We start from the raw sequence: 27,616 nt of genomic DNA, 5'->3' as shown, positions 1-27,616 counted from the left end.
TAAGTATTTGATTCCACCTTTCATCTAATCCATTTGTCTATTCAATTTCACACATAATAATAGATGCCATAAGCAACTGATTACCATATACCTGTGGATGATAGGGTGTGGTATATGTCACTTTAATGCCAGAAAAGTTTTATAAAATCTTTGCCAAGGTGGCATCTAAACTCTGCCTTGATCACTTGTCAACAGTTTAAGAAGACCCATTTTTATAAAAAACCTGTGACAAATATGCATATGAATTATATAACATATTGAATAATAATAATATGAATATTTACTTTTAATTACCTTGAATAAAGTTTCAGTGCACATGACACTATAGGCAGATTTACTAGGCAAGGGAACAGCTGTTATATTGTAAAATAATATAACATAGTAAGCATAAAATGATTCCTATTTCTGGATGTTGAAGATATTGGACTGATGAAGTCAATTGCTACATGTTACCATGGAAATGTGCTGGTATTAGATGAAGCTCTCTGTTAATGACAATTAGTTTTTTTGTTCATCCTATAACAATTCATTACAGGTAGCAACCTACATGTGTTGATATAAAACAATGCTAACTCTTCAAACAAATTTGCCATTTCTTTGACATCATTCCATATACCTTTCCACATAAATAATTCCCTGATTCGTTCTTTCATTCTATTGTTTTTAAACCCAATATGTCCCTATGTTTGGACTATTGTAATGCGTTTCACAATCCTTAATTGCTCACTTTGAGATCGTATGTATTTAACTATGTACAGTATTTTTAACACTCTCCTTCCTTCATAAACACCAAACCTAACTCCATGAGGTATTAACTGCTAAGCAAAAAAAAAAACAATTTACACCTACATTAATTGTACCATGCAGAAGCACTACTGTCTCGGGTTCGTTAGACTTCACTACTCCACTAGCTACAATTGACACTATATTCTGTTAACTGTGCTCTGGATCTTTAGGACTAGTCGTCCTGGAACTACTTTAACTTCTCCAGATCTGTATTGTCCCCATTGTTTGTGTAGTGTTATTACTATAGTAACTAAATAAAGTCTAATGAATATACATAATTATCAATAATAGTCACTAATTATTTTAGATGAATACGAAAAATGAGTTTGGAGACTACTATTCTGACTAAATCTTTTTCCACAGTACTGACATTGGTAAGGTTTATCACCAGTGTGTATACTAAACATGAGTTTGGAGATTAAAACTTCGATTAAATCCTTTTCCACAGTACTGACATTGGTAAGGTTTATCACCAGTGTGTATACGAAGATGAGTTTGGAGATTACCATTCTGAGTAAATTTTTTCTACAGTACTGACATTGGTAAGGTTTATCACCAGTGTGTATACTAAGATGAGTTTTGAGACTTCCAGATGACTAAATCTTTTTCCACAGTACTCACATTGGTAAGGTTTATCACCAGTGTGGATACGAAGATGTTTTTTAAGATTACTATTCTGAATAAAATCCTTTGCCACAGTACTGACATTGGTAAGGTTTATCACCAGTGTGTATACGAAGATGAGTTTGGAGATTACTTATTCTGACTAAACTTTTTCCACAGTACTGACATTGGTAAGGTTTATCACCAGAGTGTATACGAAGATGAGTTGGAGACTACCATTCCGACTAAATCCTTTTCTACAGTACTGACATTGGTAAGGTTTATCACCAGTGTGTATACAAAGATGACTTTGGAGATCACTATTCTGATAAAAATCTTTTTCCACCTGACAGTACTCACATTGGTAAAGTTTATCACCAGTGTGTATACAAAGATGTTTGCGCAGATTACTCTTATCACTACATCTTTTCCACAGTACTGACACTGGCAAGGTTTATCACAAGTGTGTATACGAAGATGTTTTGGAAATCACCATTCCGATTAAATCCTTTTCGACAGTAATGACATTGGTAAGATTTATCACCCATGTGTATAGGAAGATGTTTTCGGAGACTACCATTATGACTAAATCCTTTTCCACAATACTGACATTGGTAAGGATTATCACCAGTGTGTATACGAAGATGAGTCCTCAATGATGACTGACAAGAAAATTTCTTTCCACAATAATCACACATATTATCTGGATTCTCAACTAGCAGTTTATCATTGGAAATGAGTTCTTTTTATGATTTCTTCCTTTTACATCAAGTTGCTCATGTTTACGAATGTGGTCTTGTAACTGATACAATTCACAAAAACTTTCTTGACATTTTTGACAAGTAAAACATTGAGGATTAGCAGCAAGACAATTAGGATTATGTCGAAGATGTAAATCAAAATTGGCTTTCAAAACAAATCTACTTCCACAATTTTTGCAATTATAAAGTTGACAATCATCTAAAAATAGATAGTAAATTTTATTTCTGCCAAAAAATTACCTACCTTCTTCAAAACTAGCTGAAATCCCAAGTTCTTTTGCATATTGTTCACCATACCATACATAGAGTTCATTACCAGGATAGATATGCTTGAATGAGCGATAATAGATGTTACCATGATACTGAAAAGCTATTAAATTCTGTTCATCTACATTGCGAGCACAGTTAATAAATCGTAACCAATTACTTTGCTTATCTGATTGACCATCAATATAATATGACCCCTCTCCAACATGCTTCACCTAAATAATTTTTAAAATAATTAATACTTTTTTATTATTTTATTACAGTACCTCCCACATGTAGCTAGTATCTTCTCCTTCAGTGAGCTCTTCTCTTTAACACTCTCCTTCCTTCATAAGGACCAAACCTAACTCCACGAGGTATAAACTGTGTAGCAAAAACACCCAGACCAGCATTGGGTATCTTAGAAGGTTTAACAGTTAATTCAGATGGAACAAATACACTAGTGTATTGTAGAGATGCTTCATCATGACCACTACAAGTATCTAGAGTTAGTAAGGGTCCATGTAAAGGACAATCACCATGATGAAATTCCTCACAGTTGTCACAAACTAATAACACAAGTTGTAGAAGTAACCGTATTGATACTAAAAACTTACAGAGATATTCATCTTCATCAGATAGTTCATCTTCTCTGTATTCATTTTGGTGAATTGATCTCTTAGGATATCGTTCAATAATTGGACACTGAGGTACATCACCACTGTATTAAGAAAATAACATCAGCAATACTGATATAATCTAACTTACACATCTTCAATATCAAATCCTTCAAAGTCTTCATATTCTTCATTATTATCATCTCCAAACAACTCAAAAAACTCATTAGACAACTTGTAATCAAGGCTCTCAAATATAGGTTCCTCCCCTTTTAAATTTAAAGGTTTGTATAATTTATTCTGCTGTTTTTTTTGCTTTTTTAAGACTCTCGAAACTTGATGATCCTGACATTAAGAGATAGTACAACATTACATCTGCATCAAATACTTACCACATGTTTTCCTATATTACACTGTATTACTACTGGAACAAAACATAAAGAATTAAATCCATATTATTTATATATATTATTACCTTTCATGTCTTTTGTTTTTTTCTTCATCACACAAGTCTCTAGAGCAGGTGTCCATTCATCTCCACTATCACTGCTACTATTACTACAATTACTATATCGTCTCCTTCTCCTTTTTCTAACTCTACTCTTCTTTTGGACTTGACATCTAAACCTACACACAATCTTTATGACTTTTTATTTACCATGCAATATAGTATTTTACCTAAAGTTTTCTTGGGTTCAATATTCTTTTCACCCTCTCTAGTCTTCTCATCTCATACTCGCATAATTGTTTTCGTTACATGTGCCATTTTGACCACCTCAGACTAGCTGATAAACATGATAACAGCCACTATTTCCGTTAAAAAAACTAGCCCCTCCCACTAAAATTTTATTGGTCTTACCGAAAAAAGTAATAATAATTATTTTTAATTACAAGTTAAGAGGATCATCTGTTGAAATGGTAGGTTGTGATAGTTTTGCTCTTTTACGAACTAAATATCTTTCTTTAACAGACATAGCAGTATCTTCATTTGTTAGCAAAACAAACGTCGTCTTTTCTCCTCTTGACTCTCCTCAATAACACTAGCTACACTTTCAGGAAGATTATCACTATGATCCACCTTGAGTTGTTTGTTATCATGTTCAGGTGATAAATCTGATGACAGTTCTCTAGATTCTTCATTATCTACTACATTATTATAATATCATTTGAGTTTCATGCTCTATGTCTTGGAACAATTCTATTGTCTTTATACTTTGTTTGTCCTCTTTTGTTTTTACTTTTATTTCAGTTTTACTATTGCTCTTCTGTCAAGAATAGTTCAATAAAATTGATTTCAATCATTTTTTGTTTAGTGACATCATTCAACTCTATTGTAAGATTAACATAATTATATTTAACAATCATTGTAACTAACTTAACAATCATTGTAACTAACTTAACAATTATTGTAACTAAATTAACAATCATTGTATACGTAATTAACTTTCTTTGGAGAGAACCAAGTTGATACGCATCTAGTTGACTAAGTTGAGATAGCCAACCATCACTGGGTAATAGACGTCATTTATAACTAACAGCCTTCCATTAATTATCATTATTTTATACAGGAGGATATTATAGTCTATTATACTCTAACAGAAAGAAAATCTTGTTTGAGAATGTGAGAAAAATATAGAAGTAGTACAGTAGAAATAAAAAGAACAATATGGTGTCAGATATATACATGATATATTACATGTTTTTTTTACTACATACAATTGTAACATTGTAACATTATTGTGATATTTATTTATTTATTTATTCATTTAGAGTGTCATCCTCTACATGTTGAAATAATTCTATTGACTTTAGACTTTGTACTCTTTTATTCAGTTTGTTAAGAGAGGCCAACATCACTGGATGATAAACATTGTATAGACACTATGTAAATTTTAGTTGAGAGACCATCTTCAGCATTAACTACAATCTCTATCAATGATGTAGTACCTTCAGTTAACTGAACTGTTTTACTTGAAGCATCTCCCTAGAATTGGTAAATCATTCTGGTGCTCCAATGTCACTTGACTGTGACAATTCTTCTAAATCACATTAGGCCTAGATTCTGTTGTTGAAGACTCTCTTTTATCTTCAGAGTTTCATCTAATGATACTTTCACAGTAAATTATAACTTTCATTCATCCACACCTATTTACTTTCCTATTATTATATCACCATCGATCCCCTGCCATTTCTCCTATACTACCACCTTCTTTACCACCTCCATCTCTAAATTCTTCACCCCTCACTTTATCATTGTAACCTTTAGTATCATCTCAATTTCTTGTTTCTGTATCTAAAGTTTTTTTAATAACAATCTTCTTCATTATCACAACCTGTGACTTTATTATTCCACTCATAGAGAAATCAATTTCAGGTATATATATCTTATCTGTTTTTATTCACTAAGTTTCATTTTATTTTTATAGATATAAATATTGCCAGTCACAAGTTGGCTCATCTGATTGTGGTCTCTTTGCTCTGACTTTTGTGTCAGTGATTGCTATGGGAGATGATGGAGGCAGATATACATTTGAGCAACGAATGATGATAGACCACTTTTCACACATACAGCTGCTTAAATCAAGAAACCTTTTCTTCATGGCATGTAGGTCAAAAGTCCATAAATCACCAACATTGTAAAAATACTAATATACTGCAAATGTCAGATGCTAGAGATCAAAGATTCAAAGATGATTCAAGCACAGTACATGTTCTGAATTGTAATATAATGATGCCTTCATGGAAGTCTTGGAAGAGGTACCAGTCATCAAAAAAGATCATCCTTTTGGTTTTGTGACAACTAGTACTGTAATAAAATTTTCTGTACAATGTTCTAGATAATTTCAAAAGTTTATTACAGTTTTTAAAATATGCTAGCATTATCAGCCCTCTAACATAGACAAAATGATAATCATAATATCCTAAAAAAATAGCAAGACATTTATTGTCCTGGGATAAAGTATTCCAAACCATTTTTTATACTAGGATAAAATATTGCAAGTCAAATTTTTTTTAGTCTTTAGATAAATTTGTGACAAAATCCTGCAGCAATATTTTATCCTAGGATAAAAAATGGTTTGCAATATTTTTATCTGGTGGAACAAATTTTAGATATGATAATAGTTGTCATGACAACACCTCTACCACTTGTTAAAGGTGTTAACTTGACTTCACTTACTCCACTAGCTACAGTAACACTATATTCTGTTACTGTGCTCTGGAAACTTTGGAACTAGTTTTCAAGGAACTACTTTTGACTTCTCTAGATCTGTATTGTCCATTGTTTGTGTAGTGTTGTCACTATAGTAACTTAATGAAGTGTTAATAAATAGTCATTAGAAAAAAAATAGTTAATTATTTTTAAGAACTAAGAACTAAATCCTTTACCACATTACTGAGATAAGTTATCACCATTATTTTTTATCACTAAATGCTTTTCCACAGTACTGACATTGGTAAGGTTTATCACCAGTGTGGATACGAAGATGAGTTTGAAGATTACTATTATGACTAAATCCTTTTCCACAGTACTGACATTGGTAAGTTTTATCACCAGTGTGTATACGAAGATGAGTTTGAAGACTATCCATACGACTAAATCCTTTTCCACAGTACTGACATTGGTAAGGTTTATCACCAGTGTGTATACAAAAGATGAGTTTGGAGATTACCTTACGACTAAATCCTTTTCCACAGTACTGACATTGGTAAGGTCTATTACCAGTGTGTATACGAATATGAGTTTGGAGATTACCATTCCGACTAAATCCTTTTCCACAGTACTGACATTGGTAAGGTCTATTACCAATGTGTATACGAAGATGAGTTTGGAGATTACCATTCTGACTAAATCCTTTTCCACAGTACTGACATTGGTAAGGTTTATCACCAGTGTGTATACGAAGATGTTTGTGGAGATTACTCTTATTACTACATCTTTTTCCACAGTACTGACACTGGCAAGATTATCACCAGTGTGTATACGAAGATGTTTTTGGAGATCACCATTCCGATTAAATCCTTTTCCACAGTAATGACATTGGTAAGATTTATCACCATGTGTATAGGAAGATGTTTTCGGAGACTACCATTATGACTAAATCCTTTTCCACAATACTGACATTGGTAAGGATTATCACCAGTGTGTATACGAAGATGAGTCCTCAATGATGACTGACAAGAAAATTTCTTTCCACAATAATCACACATATTATCTGGATTCTCAACTAGCAGTTTATCATTGGAAATGAGTTCTTTTTTATGATTTTTTCTTTTACATCAAGTTGCTCATGTTTACGAATGTGGTCTTGTAACTGATACAATTCACAAAAACTTTCTTGACATTTTTGACAAGTAAAACATTGAGGATTAGCAGCAAGACAATTAGGATTATGTCGAAGATGCAAATCAAAATTAGGCTTTCAAAACAAAACTACTTCCACAATTTTTGCAATTATAAAGTTGACAATCATCTAAAAATAAATAGTAAATTTTATTTCTGTCAAAAGAATTACTTTACCTTCTTCAAAACTAGTTGTAATCCCAAGTTCTCTTGCATATTGTTCACCATACCATACATAGAGTTCATTACCAGGATAGATATGCTTGAATGAGCGATAATAGATGTTACCATGATACTGAAAAGCTATTAAATTCTGTTCATCTTCATTGCGAGCACAGTTAATAAATCGTAACCAATTACTTTGCTTATCTGATTGACCATCAATATAATATGACTCCTCTCCAAAACGCTTTCACCTGAAAAAAATTAAAATAATTAATACTTTTTATTATTTTCTTACAGTACCTCCCACATGTAGCTAGTATCTTCTCCTTCAGTGAGCTCTTCTTTTAACACTCTCCTTCCTTCATAAGGACCAAATCTAACTCCACGAGGTATAAACTGTGTAGCAAAACACCCAGACCAGCATTGGGTATCTTAGAAGGTTTAACAGTTAATTCAGATGGAACAAATACAGTAGTGTATTGTAGAGATGCTTCATCATGACCACTAGAAGGATCTAGAGTTAGTAAGGGTCCATGAACAGGACAGTCACCATGATGAATCTCCTCACAGTTGTCACAAACTAGTAACAAAAGTTGTAGAAGTAACCATATTGATACTGAACTTACAGAGATATTCATCTTCATCAGATAGTTCATCTTCTCTGTATTCTTTTTTGTTGAATTAATCTCTTAGGATATCGTTCACTAACTGGACAATGAGGTACATCACCACTGTATTAAGAAAAAAACATCATCAATACTGATATAAATCTAACTTACACATCTTCAATATCAAATCCTTCAAAGTCTTTATATTCTTCATTATTATCATCTCCAAATAACTCAAAAATTGCAATTGCAATCAAGGCTCTCAAATGAAGGCTCCTCCCCCTCTATATAGGTTTGTAATATTTCTTCTGTTGTGTGTTTTTTTCGCTTCAAGACTCTTCGTAACTTAGTGATTTAAACACAAAGAATGATGTCCATATTTTATTGACAAGTTTATTACCTCTCATCTCTTTTGTTTTTTTCTTCATCACACAAGTCTCTAGAGCAGGTGTCCATTCATCTCCACTATCACTGCTACTATTACTACAATTACTATATCGTCTCCTTCTCCTTTTTCTAACTCTACTCTTCTTTTGGGACTTAACATCTAAACCTACACACAATCTTTATGACTTTTTATTTACCATGCAATATAGTATTTTACCTAAAGTTTTCATGACTTCAATATTCTTTTCAACATTTTCTAGTCTTCTCTTCTCATAGTCACATAATTCTTGCATTACATCTGCCATTTTGAACACCTCAGACTAGCTGGTAAACTAGTGTTGAAGCCAGACGTTCTGCAAGGGGAGGGAACGTCTGAACAAACTCGCATTCAAATGGACAACTATGAATGTTATTATAGTTGAAGACTCACAAGACACCTGCTACACGTGACACCTCGTGTACTTTGTTTTTAACGCCTTTACAGTCAAGATGTTACTCTGTCTCTGGTTAGTAGTGTGCGATCAAAAGTCATTTGAGAGGAGAAGAGTCAGTTTATTATAGCAGTCTCGGATGTATTTGTATTTATTTATTTATTTGTGTTTTAATAATTTATAACAATGATAGTCATTGCATATATATAATTATTTACTAGTCTCCTCTTTTCATAGTCGCATAATTCTTATGTTACATCTACCATTTTGAACAACTCAGACTATAGCTGGTAAACAAGATAAGAGACCATTATAATATTGTCGTTAAAAAATACTAGCCCCTTCCACTAAAAGTTTATTGGCTCTTATCAAAAATAAAATTAATTTAATAATTATTATTATTTAGAAAATATTAAGAAGGTTTAATCATCATTTGTTGAAATTCTTCATTTAAATGCTAAATATCTTTTCTTTAGCAGACATAGCAGTATCTTCATTTGTTCTTTTAGCAAACAAACATTGTTGTCTTTTCTCCTCTTGACTCTCCTCAACACACACTGACTACACTTTCACGAAGATTATCACTATGATCCATCTTGAGTTGTTTGTCATCATGTTCAGTGATAAATCTGATGACAGTCTCTAGATTCTTCATTATCTACTACATTATCTATAACATCATTTTGAGTGTCATCCTCTACATATGAGATAATTCTATTGTGTCTTTATACTTTGTTTTGTCCTCTTTTGTTTTTACTTTTATTTCAGTTTTACTATTGCTCTTCTTGTCAAGAATATTTTGATAAAATTGATTAAAATAATTTGACATCATTCAACTCTATTGTAAGATTAACAATATTATATTTAACAATCATTGTAACTAACATTTCTTTAGAGAGAACCAAGTTGATATGCATCTAGTTGTTGAGAAAGGCAAGCATCACTGGGTGATAGATGTCATATATAGATATTGTGTAAGTTTTAGTTGAGTGGTCATCTTCAGCAGTGACAACTATCTCTATCACTGATGTAGTACCTTCAGTTAACTAAACTGAAGATAGGGAGAAGGGAGAAAGATAATAAAAATTATGATTAATGTGTATAATTACTGTTATCTCAGCCTTCCATTAATTATCATTATTTTATACAGGAAAGATGTTATAGTCATTATTGATACTCTATCTACTCAAAGAAATCCTCCTTGTTTGAGAATGTGAGAAAAATATAGAAGTAGTACAGTAGAAATAAAAAGATCAAAATATTAGTGATCAAAAACATTCAATTCCACTAAAGTTTGAATTGGAGTCAAAGTTCTGAAAAGGATTACTTCTGCAAAAACAAGGATGGGAGGCTGTATGGATCACTAATGCTAGGACTATATGAATTTATAAAAGATGTCAGCAAGGCTTTTTCACTAAAAGTATATAGTGGTTAGATTATTAAATGAATCCATGGTGCCAGAATTTGAAAGTCTATTGTACACCTACAAATTGTAGCAATCTCCTATCACTTTCCTATCCAGATGATCACTCAGATGTACTTCCATCGGTATCACTATTTCAAATTAAACACTAATCCACATGTTTTGTCAATTAAATTATTCTGGTGTTCCAATGAATCATTTTTCTTATAAAGTAGTATGTTAACATTAGATGATGTTCAAAACTCTCTTTATCTTCAGAGTTTCATCAAAATGATTTTTCACAGTAATAGATATATATAACTTTTATTCATTCACATATTGACTTTCCTATTACTGGGTCAACATCCCCTGCCATTTCTCCTATATTACCACCTTCTTTACTATCTCTATGGCCACCTTAAATTTCCACCTGTCATGATAACTTTGTTCTGCAACCTTTAGTATCATCTCAACTTCTTGTTCTGTACTTGTAGCTTCTTTATCAAGAACTTCTCAGAATCACAACCTGTAACTTTTTATACCTATCATCTCAGCCTCTTGGTTCTGTTAATAACACTTATATCATACCTCATAAAACATTCATGCCAAATGTTTACTATAAAAGATGCGACTAAAGCTAAGCTAGTAGTTCTGAAAGAGGTAGCAAATAACATTGAACAGATTAATAGGGCTGATGTTGATGCTTTTCAAGACACTAGTAAAAGTAGAGTCTATGTGGGTGCAGAACTATCAAAGACTAATGAAGATTTTCTGTTATCTATGGAGTGGTTTAATTCAATATTCTTAGAGATAGTCACCATATCTTGTCTGTAAGTCACTTAACAATGCAAACGGAGAACTTTGAATTCAAATTCTATTTTTTTTCCATCGCTTGGTATCTTGTAACCATTCCAAAGAGGAAAAGATATTGCTATGATTCTTTATTGATGAATTCAAATGCGATCATGTTTACACTTCCCAGATATACAGGATATTGTTATCATAAATTGATGATGTGAAAATTGGATTTGTTAAATATTTATAACAGCTTACTATATACAATGACTTCAAGTTATGAAGTTAGAACCTTGAAGAGAAATACAATTGTTTGTTTTACATGTCGTAGAGAAATCAATATCACTAGCTAATAACACCCACCACTTCCGTTAAAAATACTAACCCCTCCCACTAAAATTTTATTGGTTTAAATAAAATTTTATTAATAATAATTATTTTTTAATTAAAAATCAAGAAGGTTTAATCATCATCTGTTGATATTGTAGGTTGTGATAGTTTTACGCTCTTACGAGCTAAATATCTTTCTTTAGCAGATATAGCAGTATCTTCATTTGTTTTTTAGCAAACAAACGTTGTGTTTCTTCCTCTTGACTCTCCTTCCTAAGTAACATTCTGGCTAAACTTTCATGAAGTCATTATCACTATGATCCATCTTGAGTTGTTTGTCATCATGTTTATGTGATAGATCTATGACAGTTCTCTAGATTCTTAATTATCTACAACATTAATTTATAACATCATTTTGAATGTCATCTCTACATTAATTGAGATAAATCTATTGTCTTATACTTTGTTGGTAAGGTTTATCACCACTGTGTATACAAAGATGAGTTTGGAGATCTTTGAAGGTTTAAATCTTTTTTCACAATAATGACATTGAGAAGGTTTAACCAGTTGATGATCTAAGACAAATTTTATTTACTATCATACAAGTTTGTTACACAGTAAATCTCACATTGGTCATGTTTATCAGTTGGTTTACAAACATTCGTTGCACATTACTCTAGAGCAGTAAATCCTTTCACAGTACCCTACATTTGTAAGCTTTATTACCAGTGTGTATTACTATATCATCTTTGGAGATTACTATTATTCTAAATCCTTTTCCACAGTACTCACATTGGTAAGCCTTACCATCTAAGTGTACACAATCTTTTTGATGTCACTATTAAAAGAAAATCTTTTTCCACAGTACTGACATTGGTACATGACTTCACCAGTAGTGTACCGAAGATGACAGTGACAATGTATTCTGTTAAACATCCTTTTTCACAGTACTGACATTGGTAAGGTATTTATCACCAGTGTGTATTGACAAGATGTTTGTGTAGACTTGGTAACTTAATAAATCCTTTTCCACAGTAATGACATTGGTAAGGTTTAGTTTTTAGTGTGAATACAAAGATATGTTTGGAGACTACTATTATGACTAAATCCTTTTTCCATTAGTTGGTAAGGTTATCCCAGTGTGTATACGAAGATGAGCTTGGAGATGATGATTATGACTAAATCCTTTTCCACAGTACTGACATTGGTAAGGTTTCATCACCAGTGTGTATACGAAGATGAGTTTGTAGATCACTTTTTGATTAAATCCTTTTCCACAGTAATGACATTGGTAAGGTTTATCACAGTTTGTATACGAAGATTCTCTTGGGAGATTACCATTATCATAAATTGCTCTTTTCCACAATACTGACATTGTAACTGATACAATTTATCACCAGCATGTTTACGAAGATGAGTTTGGAGATTACCAAAATTATGATTAAATCCTGCAAATCACTTTCAGTACTTGCACATTGGTAAAAAATTTATCACCAGTTTGTATATAAAGTTGACTATCATCGGAGATACTAAATTTATTCTGTACTAGAATTTTTTTCACAGTCTTGACAACTAGGTAAGGTTTTCTCTTGCATATTGTTCACCATACCATACATAGAGTTCTTTACCAGGATAGATACCATTCAATGACCGATAATAGATTTTACCATGTACTGACATTGCTACTAAATTCTGTTCATCTCCATTGCGAGCACAGTTAACAAATCGTAACCAATTACTTTGTTTATCTGATTGACCATCAATATAATAAACTCCTCACCAAAACGCTTCACCTGACAATAAATAATCACAATTTTGTTATTATTTTATACATTTCCCACATGTAGCTAGTATCTTCTCCTTTAGTGAGTCTTCTTTTATGACTTCCTTCCTTCATAAGGACCAAACCTAACTCACGTTTAGGTATAACTGTGGTAGCAAAAACACCCATACCATTGGGCTATCTTAGAAGGTTTGACAGTTAATTCAGATGGAACAATAACAGTAGTGTATTGTAGAGATGCTTCACGTGACCACTAGAAGGATCTAAAGTTAGTAAAGGTCCATGAACAGGACAGTCACCATGATGAATGATCACAGTCCTCACAATCTATAATGAAAGTTATATAGTTATCCATATTGATCTGAACTTACAGAGATATTCATCTTCATGATAGTTCATCTTCTCTGTATTCTTTTTGATGACTTAATCTCTTAGGATATTGTTCACTAACTGGACACTGAGGTACATCACCACTGTATTAAGATAAAAACATCATCAATACTGATATAATCTAACTTACACATCTTCAATATCAAATCCTTCAAAGTCTTCATATTCTTCATTATTATCATCTCCAAATAACTCAAAAAACTTATTAGACAACTTGCAATCAAGGCTCTCAAATGAAGGCTCCTCCCCCTCTACAGGTTTGTAATATTTCTTCTGCTGTGGTTTTTTTTGCTTCAAGGCTCTTGTAACTTGGTGATTTAAACACAAAAGAATGATGTCCATATTTTATTGACAAGTCTATTACCTTTCATGACATCATTAGGCTTTTTTCTTCATCACACAAGTCTCTAGAGCAGGTGTCCATTCATCTCCACTATCACTGCTACTATTACTACAATTACTATATTGTCTCCTTCTCCTTTTTCTAACTCTACTCTTCTTTTGGGACTTAACATCTAAACCTACACAATCTTTATGACTTTTTATCATACCATGTAATATTATTTTACCTAAAGTTTTCATGAGCTCAATATTCTTTTTCAACATTCTCCATTCTTCTCTTCTCATAGTCACATAATTCTTGCATTACATCTGCCATTTTGAACACTTCAGACTAGCTGGTAAACTTCGTCTCGAAGACAGAACGTTTTGCAAGGGGAGGAAATGTCTGGACAACTCGCATTCAAATCTGGGCAACTATGAATGTTATTATAGTTGAAGATCACAAGACTTCCTTCTACACGTGACACCTCGTGGTACTTTGTTTTGACGCTCCTACATCGACTGTGACTACATTCTATTTGAGTGTTTTTTAAAAGACATTTCAGAGGAGAAAGTTGTAGTCATTTTATTTATAAAGTTAGTTTTATTTGTATTTATCGTATTTATTTGTCCTTACAATCACATAATTTATAACAATGATAGTCATTGTATCTATATTACATCTAGTTTTGAATAACTCAGACTATTCTTGATAACACACCATTATAATATTTTTGTTAAAAAAAACTCCTTCCACTAAAACTCATTACTAAAATTTTATTGGTTCTAATCAAAAATAAATTAATTTTAAATTATTAATTAGAGAAAAATTAAAAGGTTTAAACATCTGTTTAATTGTAGGTTGTGATAGTTTTGCTCTCTTACAGCTAAATATCTTTCTTTAGCAGACATAGCAGTATCTTCATTTGTTCTTTTAGCAAACAAACGTTGTCTTTTCTCCTCTTGACTCTCCTCAACAACACTGCATGGCTACACTTTCAGGAAGATTATCACTATGATCCACCTTGAAGTTGTTTGTCATCATGTTCAGGTGATAAATCTGATGACAGTTCTCTCTAGATTCTTCATTATCTACTACATTATCAATAACATTATTTTGTAGTGTCATCCTCTACATCTTGAGATAATTCTATTGTCTTTATACTTTGTTTGTCCTCTTTTTTTTTACTTTTATTTCAGTTTTTGACATTGGCTTCTTATCAAGAATATTTTCGATAAAATTGATTTAATCATTTTGTTTAGTGACATCATTCAACTCTATTGTAAGATTAACATAATTATATTTAACAATCATTGTGACTACCTAAAAATCTTGTGATTAACTTTACCTAGAACCAAGTTGCTACTCTAGTTATCTCAAGAGGCAAGCATTCTGGGTGATAGATGTCACATGTAACCTGTGTAAGTTTTAGTTGAGTCATAGGTGACAACAATCTCTCATCACTAATGTAGTACCTTCAGTTGACTAAACTGAAGATAGGGAGATCCTCCTTATGATTAATGTGTATACTACTGCTATCTCAGCCTTTTATATTAAAGCCTTCATAAAACATTCATGTCAAATGTCTTGCTATAAAGATGAAACTAAAGGCTAAGCTAGTAAATCTTAAAGAGATAGCAAATAACATTGAACAGATTAATAGGGTTGATGTTGATGCTCTACAAGACACAGTAAAAGTAGAGTGTATGTGGGTGCAGAAACTATCAAAGGCTAATGAACATTTTCTATTATCTGAGGAGTACTAGTGGTTGAATGATAGCATTGTGAATTCATCACAAAAAGACTTACAGCAATATCTTTTCCTCTTTGCAATGGTTACAACATACCAATCTTGGACAAACTCTAGTATTTGATATTCAAAGGTTTCCATTTGTTCAAGTGTTACATACAGGATGTAATCATTGGGTGACTATATCTCCACATATGGATGTGACTTGGATTTATTGATATTTACGACAGCTTACCACCAACAATGAGTTCATTACTTGAAAAGAGAAATTCTGCAATTGTTTGTTTGCCATCCACTCATAGAGAAATCAATTTCAGGTATATATATATTATCTGTTTTTATTCACTAAGTTTCATTTTATCTTTATAGATATAGATATTGCCAGTCACAAGTTGGCTCATCTGATTGTGGTCTCTTTCCCTGACTTTTGTGTCAGTGATTGCTATGGGAGATGATCCAGGCAGATATACATTCGAGCAACATGATGATAGACCACTTACACAGCTGCTTAAATAAATAAACTTTTTTCAATTTTCCTACAAGGTATGTTGGTCAAAAAATCTATAAAATCACCAACATTATCTATATATACTGCAAAAGTCTGATGCTAGAGATCAAAGATTTAAAGATTATTCAGCGCAGTACATGTTCTGAGTGGTACTATATTGATGATACCTGCATACAAGTCTCGGAAGAGATCATCAAAGAAGATCATCTGTTTGGTTTGTGACAACTAGTACTGTGTGTTAAACTTTCTGTACAATGTTCTAGTTAATTTCAAAAGTGTATTACAGTTTTTAAAATATACTAGCATTATCAGTCCTCTAATTATAACTTAGACAAAATGATAATCATGATATCCTAGAATATTATCATTATAGAATGAAATATAACAAGTTATATTTTTATAGATTGAAATATATATAGCAAGACATTATATTGTCCTGGGATAAAATATTGCAAACCATTTTTTATATACTAGGATAAATATTGCAAGTCAATTTTTTTTGATAAATTTTGTGACAAAATCCTGCACTATTTTATCCTAGGATAAAAAATAGTTTGATATATTTTATCTGGTGGAACAAATTTTAGGACAATAGTTGTCATGGCAACACTGCTATCACTAGTTAGAGTTGTTACTTGACTTCACTCACTCCACTAACTACATTGTCATTGTATTCTGTTACTGTGCTCTGGAACTTGGAGACTAGTCATCCTGGAACTTTTCTCTATTGTCAATTCTTTGTTTAGTGTTGTTGCTATGGTAACTTAATCAAGTGATAATGAATAATGATTAGGAAAAATAATTAATTATTTTTAAGATGAACACAAACAACTTTGGAGACCACCATTATGATGAAATCCTTTTCCACAGTACTGACATTAGTAAGGTTTATCACCAGTGTGTATATGAAGATGAGTTTGGAGACTACTGCTTTGACTAAATCTACTTTTATCGAAACCACAGTACTGACATTGGTAAGGTCTAAGGTTTATCACCAGTGTGTATAAAACATGAGCTTGGAGATTACCATTATTACTAAATCTTTTCCACAGTACTGACATTGGTAAGGTTTATCACCAGTGTGTATACGAAGATGAGTTTGGAGATACTATTCATTACTAAATCTTTTCCACAGTACTGACATTGGTAAGGTTTATCACCAGTGTGTATACGAAGATGAGTTTGGAGATTACCATTCCAACTAAATCCTTTACCACAGTACTGACATTGGTAAGGTTTATCACCAGTGTGTATACGAAGATGAGTTTGGAGACTACCATTCCGACTAAATCCTTTTCCACAGTACTGACATTGGTAAGGTTTATCACCAGTGTGTATACGAACATGAGTTTGGAGATTACTATTTGATTAAATCCTTTTCCACAGTACTGACATTGGTAAGGTTTATCACCAGTGTGTATACGAAGATGAGTTTGGAGATTACTATTCACACTAAATCCTTTCCACAGTACTGACATTGGTAAGGTTTATCACCAGTGTGTATACGAAGATGAGTTTGGAGATTACCATTCTCACTAAATCCTTTTCCACAGTACTCACATTGGTAAGGTTTATCACCAGTGTGTATATGAAGATGTCTTTGGAGACTACCATTCTGACTAAATCCTTTTCCACAGTACTGACATTTGTAAGGTTTATCACCAGTGTGTATACAAAGATGTTTGCGGAGATTAGTCTTATTACTACATCTTTTTCCACAGTACTGACACTGGCAAGTTTTATCACAAGTGTGTACACAAAGATGTTTTTGGAGATCACCATTCTGATTAAATCCTTTTCCACAGTAATGACATTGGTAAGATTTATCACCCATGTGTATAGGAAGATGTTTTCGGAGACTACCATTATGACTAAATCCTTTTCCACAATACTGACAGTGGTAAGGATTATCACCAGTGTGTATATGAAGATGAGTCCTCAATGATGACTTACAAGAAAGTTTCTTCCCACAATAATCACACATGTTATCTGGATTCTCAATTAGAAGTTTTATCATTGGAAATGAGCCTTTTTTATTTTTTTTTTTCCTTTTACATCAAGTTGCTCATGTTTACGAATGTGGTCTTGTAACTGATACAATTCACACAAAACTTTCTTGACATTTTTTGACAAGTAAAACATTGAGGATTAGCAGCAAGACAATTAGGATTATGTCGAAGATGCAAATCAAAATTGGCTTTCAAAACAAACTACTTCCACAATTTTTGCAATTATAAAGTTGACAATCATCTAAAAATAGATAGTAAATTTTATTTCTGCCAAAAGAATTACTTAACCTTCTTCAAAACTAGCTGTAATCCCAAGTTCTCTTGCATATTGTTCACCATACCATACATAGAGTTCATTACCAGGATAGATATGCTTGAATGAGCGATAATAGATGTTACCACGATACTGAAAAGCTATTAAATTCTGTTCATCTACATTGCGAGCACAGTTAATAAATCGTAACCAATTACTTTGCTTATCTGATCGACCATCAATATAATATGACCCCTCTCCATACACTTCACCTAAATAATTTATAAAATTAATCACTTTTTTATTATTTTATTACAGTACCTCCCACATGTAGCTAGTATCTTCTCCTTCAGTGAGCTCTTCTTTTTAACACTCTCCTTCCTTCATAAGGACCAAATCTAACTCCACGAGGTATAAACTGTGTAGCAAAAATACCCAGACCAGCATTGGCTATCTTAGAAGGTTTAACAGTTAATTCAGATGGAACAAATACAGTAGTGTATTGTAGAGATGCTTCATCATGACCACTAGAAGGATCTAGAGTTAGTAAGGGTCCATGAACAGGACAATCACCATGATGAATCTCCTCACAGTTGTCACAAACTAATAATACAAGTTTTAAAAGTAACCGTATTGATACTAAACTTACAGAGATATTCATCTTCATCAGATAGTTCATCTTCTCTGTATTCTTTTTGGTGAATTAATCTCTTAGATATCGTCACTAACTGGACACTGAGGTACATCACCACTGTATTAAGAAAAAAACATCAGCAATACTGATATAATCTAACTTACACATCTTCAATATCAAATCCTTCAAAGTCTTCATATTCTTCATTATTATCATCTCCAAATAACACAAAAAAAACTCATTAGACAACTTGTAATCAAGGCTCTCAATTATAGGTCCTCCCCTTTTTAAATTTAAAGGTTTGTAAAATATCTTCTGCTGTGGTTTTTGCTTTTTTCAAGACTCTCGAGACTTGATGATCCTACCATTATAAAGAGATAGTACAACATTACATCTGCATCAAATACTTACCACATGTTTTCCTATATTACACTGTATTACTACTGGAACAAAATGTTATTAAATCCATATTTATATATATATATTATTACCTCTCATGTCTTTTGTTTTTTTTTTTCATCACACAAGTCTCTAGATCAGGTGTCCATTCATCTCCACTATCATTGCTATTATTACTACAATTACTATATCGTCTCCTTCTCCTTTTTCTAACTCTACTCTTCTTTTGGGACTTAACATCTAAACCTACACACAATCTTTATGACTTTTTATTTACCATGCAATATAGTATTTTACCTAAAGTTTTCTTGGGTTCAATATTCTTCTCTAGTCTTCTCATCTCATACTCGCATAATTGTTCCGTTACATGTGCCATTTTGAACACCTCAGGCTAGCTGATAAACAAAATAACAGCCACTATTTCCGTTAAAAATACTAGCCCCTCCCACTAAAATTTTATTGGTCTTACCAAAAAAGTAATAATAATTATTTTAATTACAGTTAAGAGGATCATCTGTTGAAATGGTAGGTTGTGATAGTTTTGCTCTTTTACGAACTAAATATCTTTCTTTAGCAGACATAGCAGTATCTTCATTTGTTAGCAAACAAACGTCGTCTTTTTTCCTCTTGACTCTCCTCAACAACAGTTGGCTAGATTCAGGAAGATTATCACTATGATCCATCTTGAGTTGTTTTGTCATCATGTTCAGGTGATAAATCTGATGACAGTTCTCTAGATTCTTCATTATCTACTACATTATTTATAATATCATTTTGAGTTTCATGCTCTATGTCTTGGAATAATTCTATTGTCTTTATACTTTGTTTGTCCTCTTTTTGTTTTTTACTTTTATTTCAGTTTTACTATTGCAATCTTCTAATTAAATTGATACTTGTTACTAAATTAACAACTTTATACGTAACTAACTTTCTTTGGAGAGAACCAAGTTGATACTCATCTAGTTGACTAAGTTGAGATAGCCAAGCATCACTGGGTGATAGACGTCATTAATAACTAACAGCCTTCCATTAATTATCATTATTTTATACAGGAGGATATTATACTCTAACAGGTCAAAGAAAATCCTTGTTTGAGAATGTGAAGAAAATATAGAAGTAGTACTGTAGAAATAAAAAAGAACAATATTGTGTCAGATATATACATGATATATTACATGTTTTTTTACTACATACAATTGTAACATTGTAACATTATTGTGAAATTTATTTATTCATTTAGAGTGTCATCCTCTACATGTTGAATAATTCTATTGTCTTTAGACTTTGTACTCTTTTATTTCAGTTTGTTAAGAGAGGCCAAACATCACTGGATGATAAACATTGTATAGACACTGTGTAAATTTTAGTTGAGAGACCATCTTTGAGCAGTGACAACAATCTCTATCAATGATGTAGTACCTTCAGTTAACTGAACTGTTTTCACTTGAAGCATCTCCCTAGAATTGGTAAATCATTCTGGTGCTCCAATGTCACTTGACTGTGACAATTCTTCTAAATCACATTAGGCCTAGATTCTGATGTTGTCATTAGGCCTAGATTCTGTTGTTAAGACTCTCTTTTATCTTCGGAGTTTCATCTAATGATACTTTCACAGTAAATTATAACTTTCATTCATCCACACCTATTTACTTTCATTTTATTATATCACCATCCCCTGCCATTCTCCTATATTATCACCTTCTTTACCACCTCCATCTCTAAATTCTTCACCCCTCACTTTATCATTGTAACCTTTAGTATCATCTCAATTTCTTGGTGTTTCTGTATCTAAAGTTTTTTAATAACAATTTTCTTCATTATGACAACCTGTGACTTTATTTATTCCACTCATAGAGAAATCAATTTCAGGTATATATATCTTATCTGTTTTTTTATTCACTAAGTTTCATTTTATTTTTATAGATATAAATATTGCCAGTCACAAGTTGGCTCATCTGATTGTGGTCTCTTTCCCATGACTTTTGTGTCAGTGATTGCTATGGGAGATGATCCAGGCAGATATACATTTGAGCAACGAATGATGATAGACCACTTACACACATACAGCTGCTTAAAATCAAGAAGCCTTTTTTCTTCATGGTCAAAAGTCCATAAATCACCAACATTGTAAAAATACTAATATTATATAATATACTGCCTTCCATTAATTATCATTATGTTATACAGGAGTATGTTATAGTCATTATTGATACTCTAAATACTCAAAGAAAAATCCTTGTTTGAGAATGTGAGAAAATATAGAAGTAGTACAGTAGAAATAAAAAGATCAAAATATCATCAAAAACATTCAATTCCACTAAAGTTTGAAGTTGGAGTCAAAGTTCTGAAAAAGGATTTCTTATGCAAAACAAGAAGGGAGGCTGTATGGATCACTAATGGCTAGGACTATATGAATTTATAAAAGATATCATCAAGGCTTTTTCACTAAAAGTGTATAGTGGTTAGATTATTAAATGAATCCATGGTGCCCACTTGAAAGTCTATTTACACCTACAAATTGTAGCAATCTCCTATCACTTTCCTATCCAGATGATCACTCAGATGTACTTCCATAGGTATCACTATTTCAAATTAAACACTAATCCACATGCTTTGTCATTAAATTATTCTGGTGTTCCAATGTCATGTTTCTTCTAAATCTGTTGTCATTAGATGATGTTTCAAAACTCTCTTTTATCTTGTTATTAGGCCTAGATTATGATGTTGAACGACTCTTTCATCTTTTTAGAGTTTGCATCAAAATGATACTTTCACAGTAAATTATATATATATAACTTTCATTCATCCACATATTTACTTTCCTATTACTATATCACCATCCCCTGCCATTTCTCCTATATACCACCTCTTTACTATCTCTATGGCCACCTCTAAATTTCCACCTGTCACTTTGTCATTATAACCATTTAGTATCATCTCAAACTCTTGTTTCTGTACCTCTAGCTACTTTCTCGCAACCTTCTTCATTATCACAACCTGTGACTTTTTTACTGTCATGGTGCAACCCTCTTTACCATCTCAGCCTCTTGGTTCTGTAAATAAACACTTATCATCACAGCCTTCATAAAACATTCATTTCAAATATCTTGCTATAAAGATGAAACTAAAGGCTAGTAAGCTAGTAAGTCTGAAAGAGGTAGCAAATAACCTTGAACAGATTAATAGGGCTGATGTTGATGCTCTACAGACACAGTAAAAGTAGAGTCTATGTGGGTGCAGAAACTATCAAGGCTAATGAAGATTTTCTGTTATCCATGGAGTGGTTTAATGATATATTGTGGAGATAGTCACCATATCTTGTATGTAACACTTGAACAATGCAAACGGAGAACTTTTGAATATCAAATGCTAGAGTTTGTCCAAGATTGGTATCTTGTAACCATTCCAAAGAGGAAAAAGATATTGCTATTATTCTTTGTGATGAATTCACAATGCTATCATTCAACTACTTCCCAGATAACAGGAAATGTTATCACAAATGATGATGTGACCTTGGATTTGTTAATATTTATAACAGCTTACCATCTACAATGACTTCATCAGTTTGAAGAGAAATTGCTACAATTGTTTTGTTTTCCACCCACTCGTAGGAGAAATCAATATCAGGTATATTAAACAGCTTACTACTTCCGTTAAAAATACTACCCATCCACTAAAATTTATTGGTTCTTACTTTTATTAATAATAATTATTTTTTAATTAAATATTATGAAGAGTTTATTCATCATCTGTTGATATTGTAGGTTGTGATAGTTTTGCTCCTCTTACGAGCTAAATATCTTTCTTTAGCAGACATAGCAGTATCTTCATTTGTTCTTTAGCAAGCAAACATTGTGTTTCTCTCCTCTCGACTAGTACTCTGCTCGACATCACAGGCTACACTTTCATGAAGATTATCACTATAATTCATCTTGAGTTGTTTGTCATCATTTTTATGTGATAAATCTGATGACAGTTCTCTAGATTCTTCAATATCTACTACATTATTTATAACACCATTTTGAGTGTCATCCTCTACATCTTGAGATAATTCTATTGTCTTTATACTTTGTTTGTCCTCTTGTTTTTATTTTTGCTCAAACCAGCATTGGGTAATCTTAGAAGGTTTAACAGTTAATTCAGCTGCTTTGAGATTCTTGTAAGTTGATGATCTACATACAAATTTTATTTACAAGTTTGTTACCTCTCATGACATCAGTTGGTTTTATCTTCGTTGCACAAGTCTCTAGAGCAGGTATCCATTCATCTCCCCTATCACTGCTACTTTACTACTACAATTACTATATCATAATTCTTCTCCTTTTTCTAACTCTGACTCTTCTTTTGGGCCTTAACATCTAAACCTACACAATCTTTATGACGTCAATAAAAAAAGAAACACTGCTATCACGGTTAGAAGTGTTTACATGACTTCACTTAGTCCACCAGCTAAAGGGACAATGTATTCTGTTAAAGGGCTTTGGAACTTGGGACAACTTGCCCTGAAGATATTTTAACTCCTCTAGATCTGTATTGACAATTGTTTGTGTGTAGTGTTGTTAGTATGGTAACTTAATAAAAGTGATAATAAATAAAATTTAGACCAAAATAATTAGTTTTTAGATTGAATACAAAAATATGTTTGGAGACTACCATTCAGACTAAATCATTTTCCATTAGTAAGGTTTCCCAGTGTGTATACGAAGATGAGCTTGCAAATGATGATTATGACGAAATCCCTTTCGACAGTACTGACATTGGTGAGGTTTATCGCCAGTGTGTATAGAAACATGAGTTTGTAGATTACTGCTTTGTTTAAATCCTTTACCACAGTACTGACATTGGTAAGGTTTATCACCAGTGTGTACACGAAGATGTCTTTGGAGACCACCATTATCCCTAAATTCTTTTCCACAATACTGACATTGGTAAGGCTTATCACCAGTGTGTATACGAAGATGAGTTTGGAGATTACCATTATGACTAAATCCTTTTCCACAGTACTGACATTGGTAAGGTTTATCTCCAGTATGTATATGAATATGTCTTTGGAGATCACTATTTGTACTAAATCCTTTTTCACAGTAGTGACATTGGTAAGGTTTATCACCAGTATGTACACGAAGATGATTTTGGAGATTACCATACTCACTAAATCCTTTTCCACAGTACTCACATTGGTAAGGTTTATCACCAGTGTGTATACAAAGATGTCTTTGGAGAACTACTAGTATGACTAAATCCTTTTCCACAGTACTTACATTGGTAAGGTTTATCACCAGTGTGTACACGAAGATGATTTTGTAGACTACCATTATCCCTAAATCCTTTTCCACAATACTGACATTGGTAAGGCTTATCACCAGTGTGTATACGAAGATGTCTTTGAAGATTACCATTCTGACCAAATACTTTTCCACAGTATTGACATTGGTAAGGTTTATCTCCAGTGTGTATACGAAAGATGTGTCCTCAATGATGACTTACAAGAAAGTTTCTTTCCACAATAATCACACATGTTATCTGCATTATTAACTAGCAGTTTCATCATTGGAAATGAGTTCTTTCTTATGATTTCTTTCTTTTACATCAAGTTGCTCATGTTTACGAATGTGGTCTTGTAACTGATATAATTCACAAAAACTTTCTTGACATTTTTGACAAGTAAAACATTGAGGATTAACAGCAAGACAATTAGAATTAAGTCGAAGATGCAATTAAAATGGGCTTTCAAAACAAAACTACTCCCACAATTTTTGCAATTATAAAGTTGACAATCATCTAAAAATAAATAGTAAATTTTATTCTGCCAAAAGAATTACCCTACCTTCTTCAAAACTAGCTGTAATCCCAAGTTCTCTTGCATATTGTTCACCATACCATACATAAGTTTCATTACCAGGATAGATATGCTTGAATGAGCGATAATAGATGTTACCATAATACTGAAAAGCTATTAAATTCTGTTCATCTACATTGCGAGCACAGTTAACAAATCGTAACCAATTACTTTGATTATCTGATTGACCATCAATATAATATGACCTCTCTCCAATACGCTTCACCTAAATAATTTAAAAATTAATTCTTTTTTATTATTTTATTACAGCACCTCCCCATGGTAGCTAGTATGTTCTCCTTTAGTGAGCTCTTCTTTTAACACTCTCCTTCCTTCATAAGGACCAAACCTAACTCCACGAGGTATAAACTGTGTAGCAAAAACACCCAGACCAGCATTGGCTATCTTAGAAGGTTTAACAGTTAATTCAGATGGAACAAATACATTAGTGTATTGTAGAGATGCTTCATCATGACCACTAGAAGGATCTAGAGTTAGTAAGGGTCCCATGTACAGGACAGTCACCAAGATGAATTTCCTCACAGTTGTCACAACTAGTAACAAAAGTTATAGAAGTAACCATATTGATATTGAACTTACAGAGATATTCATCTTCATCAGATAGTTCATCTTCTCTGTATTCTTTTAGTTGAATTAATCTTTTAGGATATCGTTCACTAACTGGACACTGAGGTACATCGCCACTGTATTAAGAAAAAAACATCAGCATATTGATATTATCTAATTTACACATCTTCAATATCAAATCCTTCAAAAGTCTTTATATTCTTCATTATTATCATCTCCAAATAACTTGAAAAACTATTAGACAACTTGCAATCAAGGCTCTCAATGAAGGCTCCTCCCCCTCTACAGGTTTGTAATATTTCTTCTGCTGTGGTTTTTTTCGCTTTAAAGCTCTTGTAACTTAGTGATTTAAACACAAAAGAATGATGTCCATATTTTATTGACAAGTCTATTACCTCTCGTCCTTTGTTTTTTTTCTTCATCACACAGTCTCTAGAGCAGGTATCCATTCATCTCCACTATCACTGCTACTATTACTACAATTACTATATCGTCTCCTTTTCCTTTTTCTAATTTTACTCTTCTTTTGGGACTTAACATCTAAACCTACACACAATCTTTATGACTTTTTTTTTTTTTTTTTTTTTTTTTTTTTTTTTTTTTTTTTTTTTTTTTTTTTTTTTTTATTTCATCTTGACCATCAATAGTATTTTACCTAAAGTTTTCATGAGTTCAATATTCTTTTCAACATTTTCTAGTCTTCTCTTCTCATAGTCACATAATTCTTGCATTACATCTGCCCTTTTGAACACTTCAGACTAGCTGGTAAACTTGTCTCGAAGACAAACGTTTCTGCAAAGGGATTGAATGTCTGGACAAACTCGTATTCAAATCTGGGCAACTATGAATGTTATTATAGTTGACGATCACAAGACTTCCTTCTACACGTGACCACCCCTCGTGGTACTTTGTTTTGACGCTCCTACACTCGAGATATTACTCTGTCTAGTTTGAGTGTGTGAACAAAAAGACATTTGAGAGGAGAAAGACGTTGTAGTCATTTTAATTTATAGCAGTCTTGATGTATTTGTATTTATTTATTAAGTCCTGAAAAAAGAAAATATCTGTAAAGAATGGGTACAGCTGGTTTGAAGTGAGGACCAATGCTCAAGTTATTAAGCTAGGATTAACTACCTTCGACGAGACATACATTACTATTGGCAGTACTAGCTATCAGGGAATCCTAGTGAGTTGGTAGGATCACATGGGCAACATAATAATAAGAAAATATGGACAAAGGGTAAAATGAATGGATGAATATTTACTAAACTGGGTATGGAAATAATGGAAGTCATTGTCAGTAGAACGGAGACTGCAAGCACACCATTTTTTAAAATTAGATTCTCAATATCACACTGACCAGTTTTACTGACAACCCTTCCAAGTAATTTTAATAGATATAAAATTTTAAAAAATGTGTATTGCCCAAACGATCCCTCCTCACTCACCTACTGGGGCTTCCACTTAGGCTTCAGGATTCCCTGCTATTGCTAGCTGGGACCACCACCGTTGGCCTGGTAACCTTCGAGGTACTCCATTATATTGTTACTGTGCTCGGATTATCTGGACTAGTCATCTGGAATACTAACTTAACTTCTCTAGATCTGTAGTGTCTATTGTTTGTTGTAGTAGTGTTATTACTATGGTAACTTAATAAAGTCTAATGTT

The 27,616-nt window shown here is 32.5% G+C and overlaps 2 protein-coding genes across 2 annotated transcripts; both read right to left on the bottom strand.

Moving 5' to 3' along the window:
• Positions 1–1,933: 1,933 nt before the first annotated feature.
• Positions 1,934–7,571, bottom strand: LOC121392674 (putative zinc finger protein 66; the record flags this gene model as incomplete). The annotated part of the gene is made up of 6 exons (XM_041523785.1): positions 7,533–7,571; positions 6,441–6,969; positions 4,019–4,156; positions 3,165–3,282; positions 3,014–3,117; positions 1,934–2,104 (listed from the first exon to the last, which is right to left on the bottom strand). Coding segments are annotated over exons 1-6 (1,099 nt in total), but the record flags the coding sequence as incomplete, so codon positions are not given.
• Positions 7,572–7,864: 293 nt separating this feature from the next.
• On the bottom strand, positions 7,865–25,586 carry LOC121392673 (histone-lysine N-methyltransferase PRDM9-like; the record flags this gene model as incomplete). The annotated part of the gene is made up of 3 exons (XM_041523782.1): positions 7,865–8,100; positions 24,783–24,932; positions 25,349–25,586. Coding segments are annotated over 3 exons (624 nt in total), but the record flags the coding sequence as incomplete, so codon positions are not given.
• Between the last annotated feature and the right edge of the window lie 2,030 nt (positions 25,587–27,616).

Source organism: Gigantopelta aegis, unplaced genomic scaffold (assembly GCF_016097555.1).
Source record: "Gigantopelta aegis isolate Gae_Host unplaced genomic scaffold, Gae_host_genome ctg4271_pilon_pilon, whole genome shotgun sequence".
In the NCBI taxonomy this organism is placed as follows: domain Eukaryota; kingdom Metazoa; phylum Mollusca; class Gastropoda; order Neomphalida; family Peltospiridae; genus Gigantopelta; species Gigantopelta aegis.
This window is presented reverse-complemented; position numbering and strand designations above follow the sequence as displayed.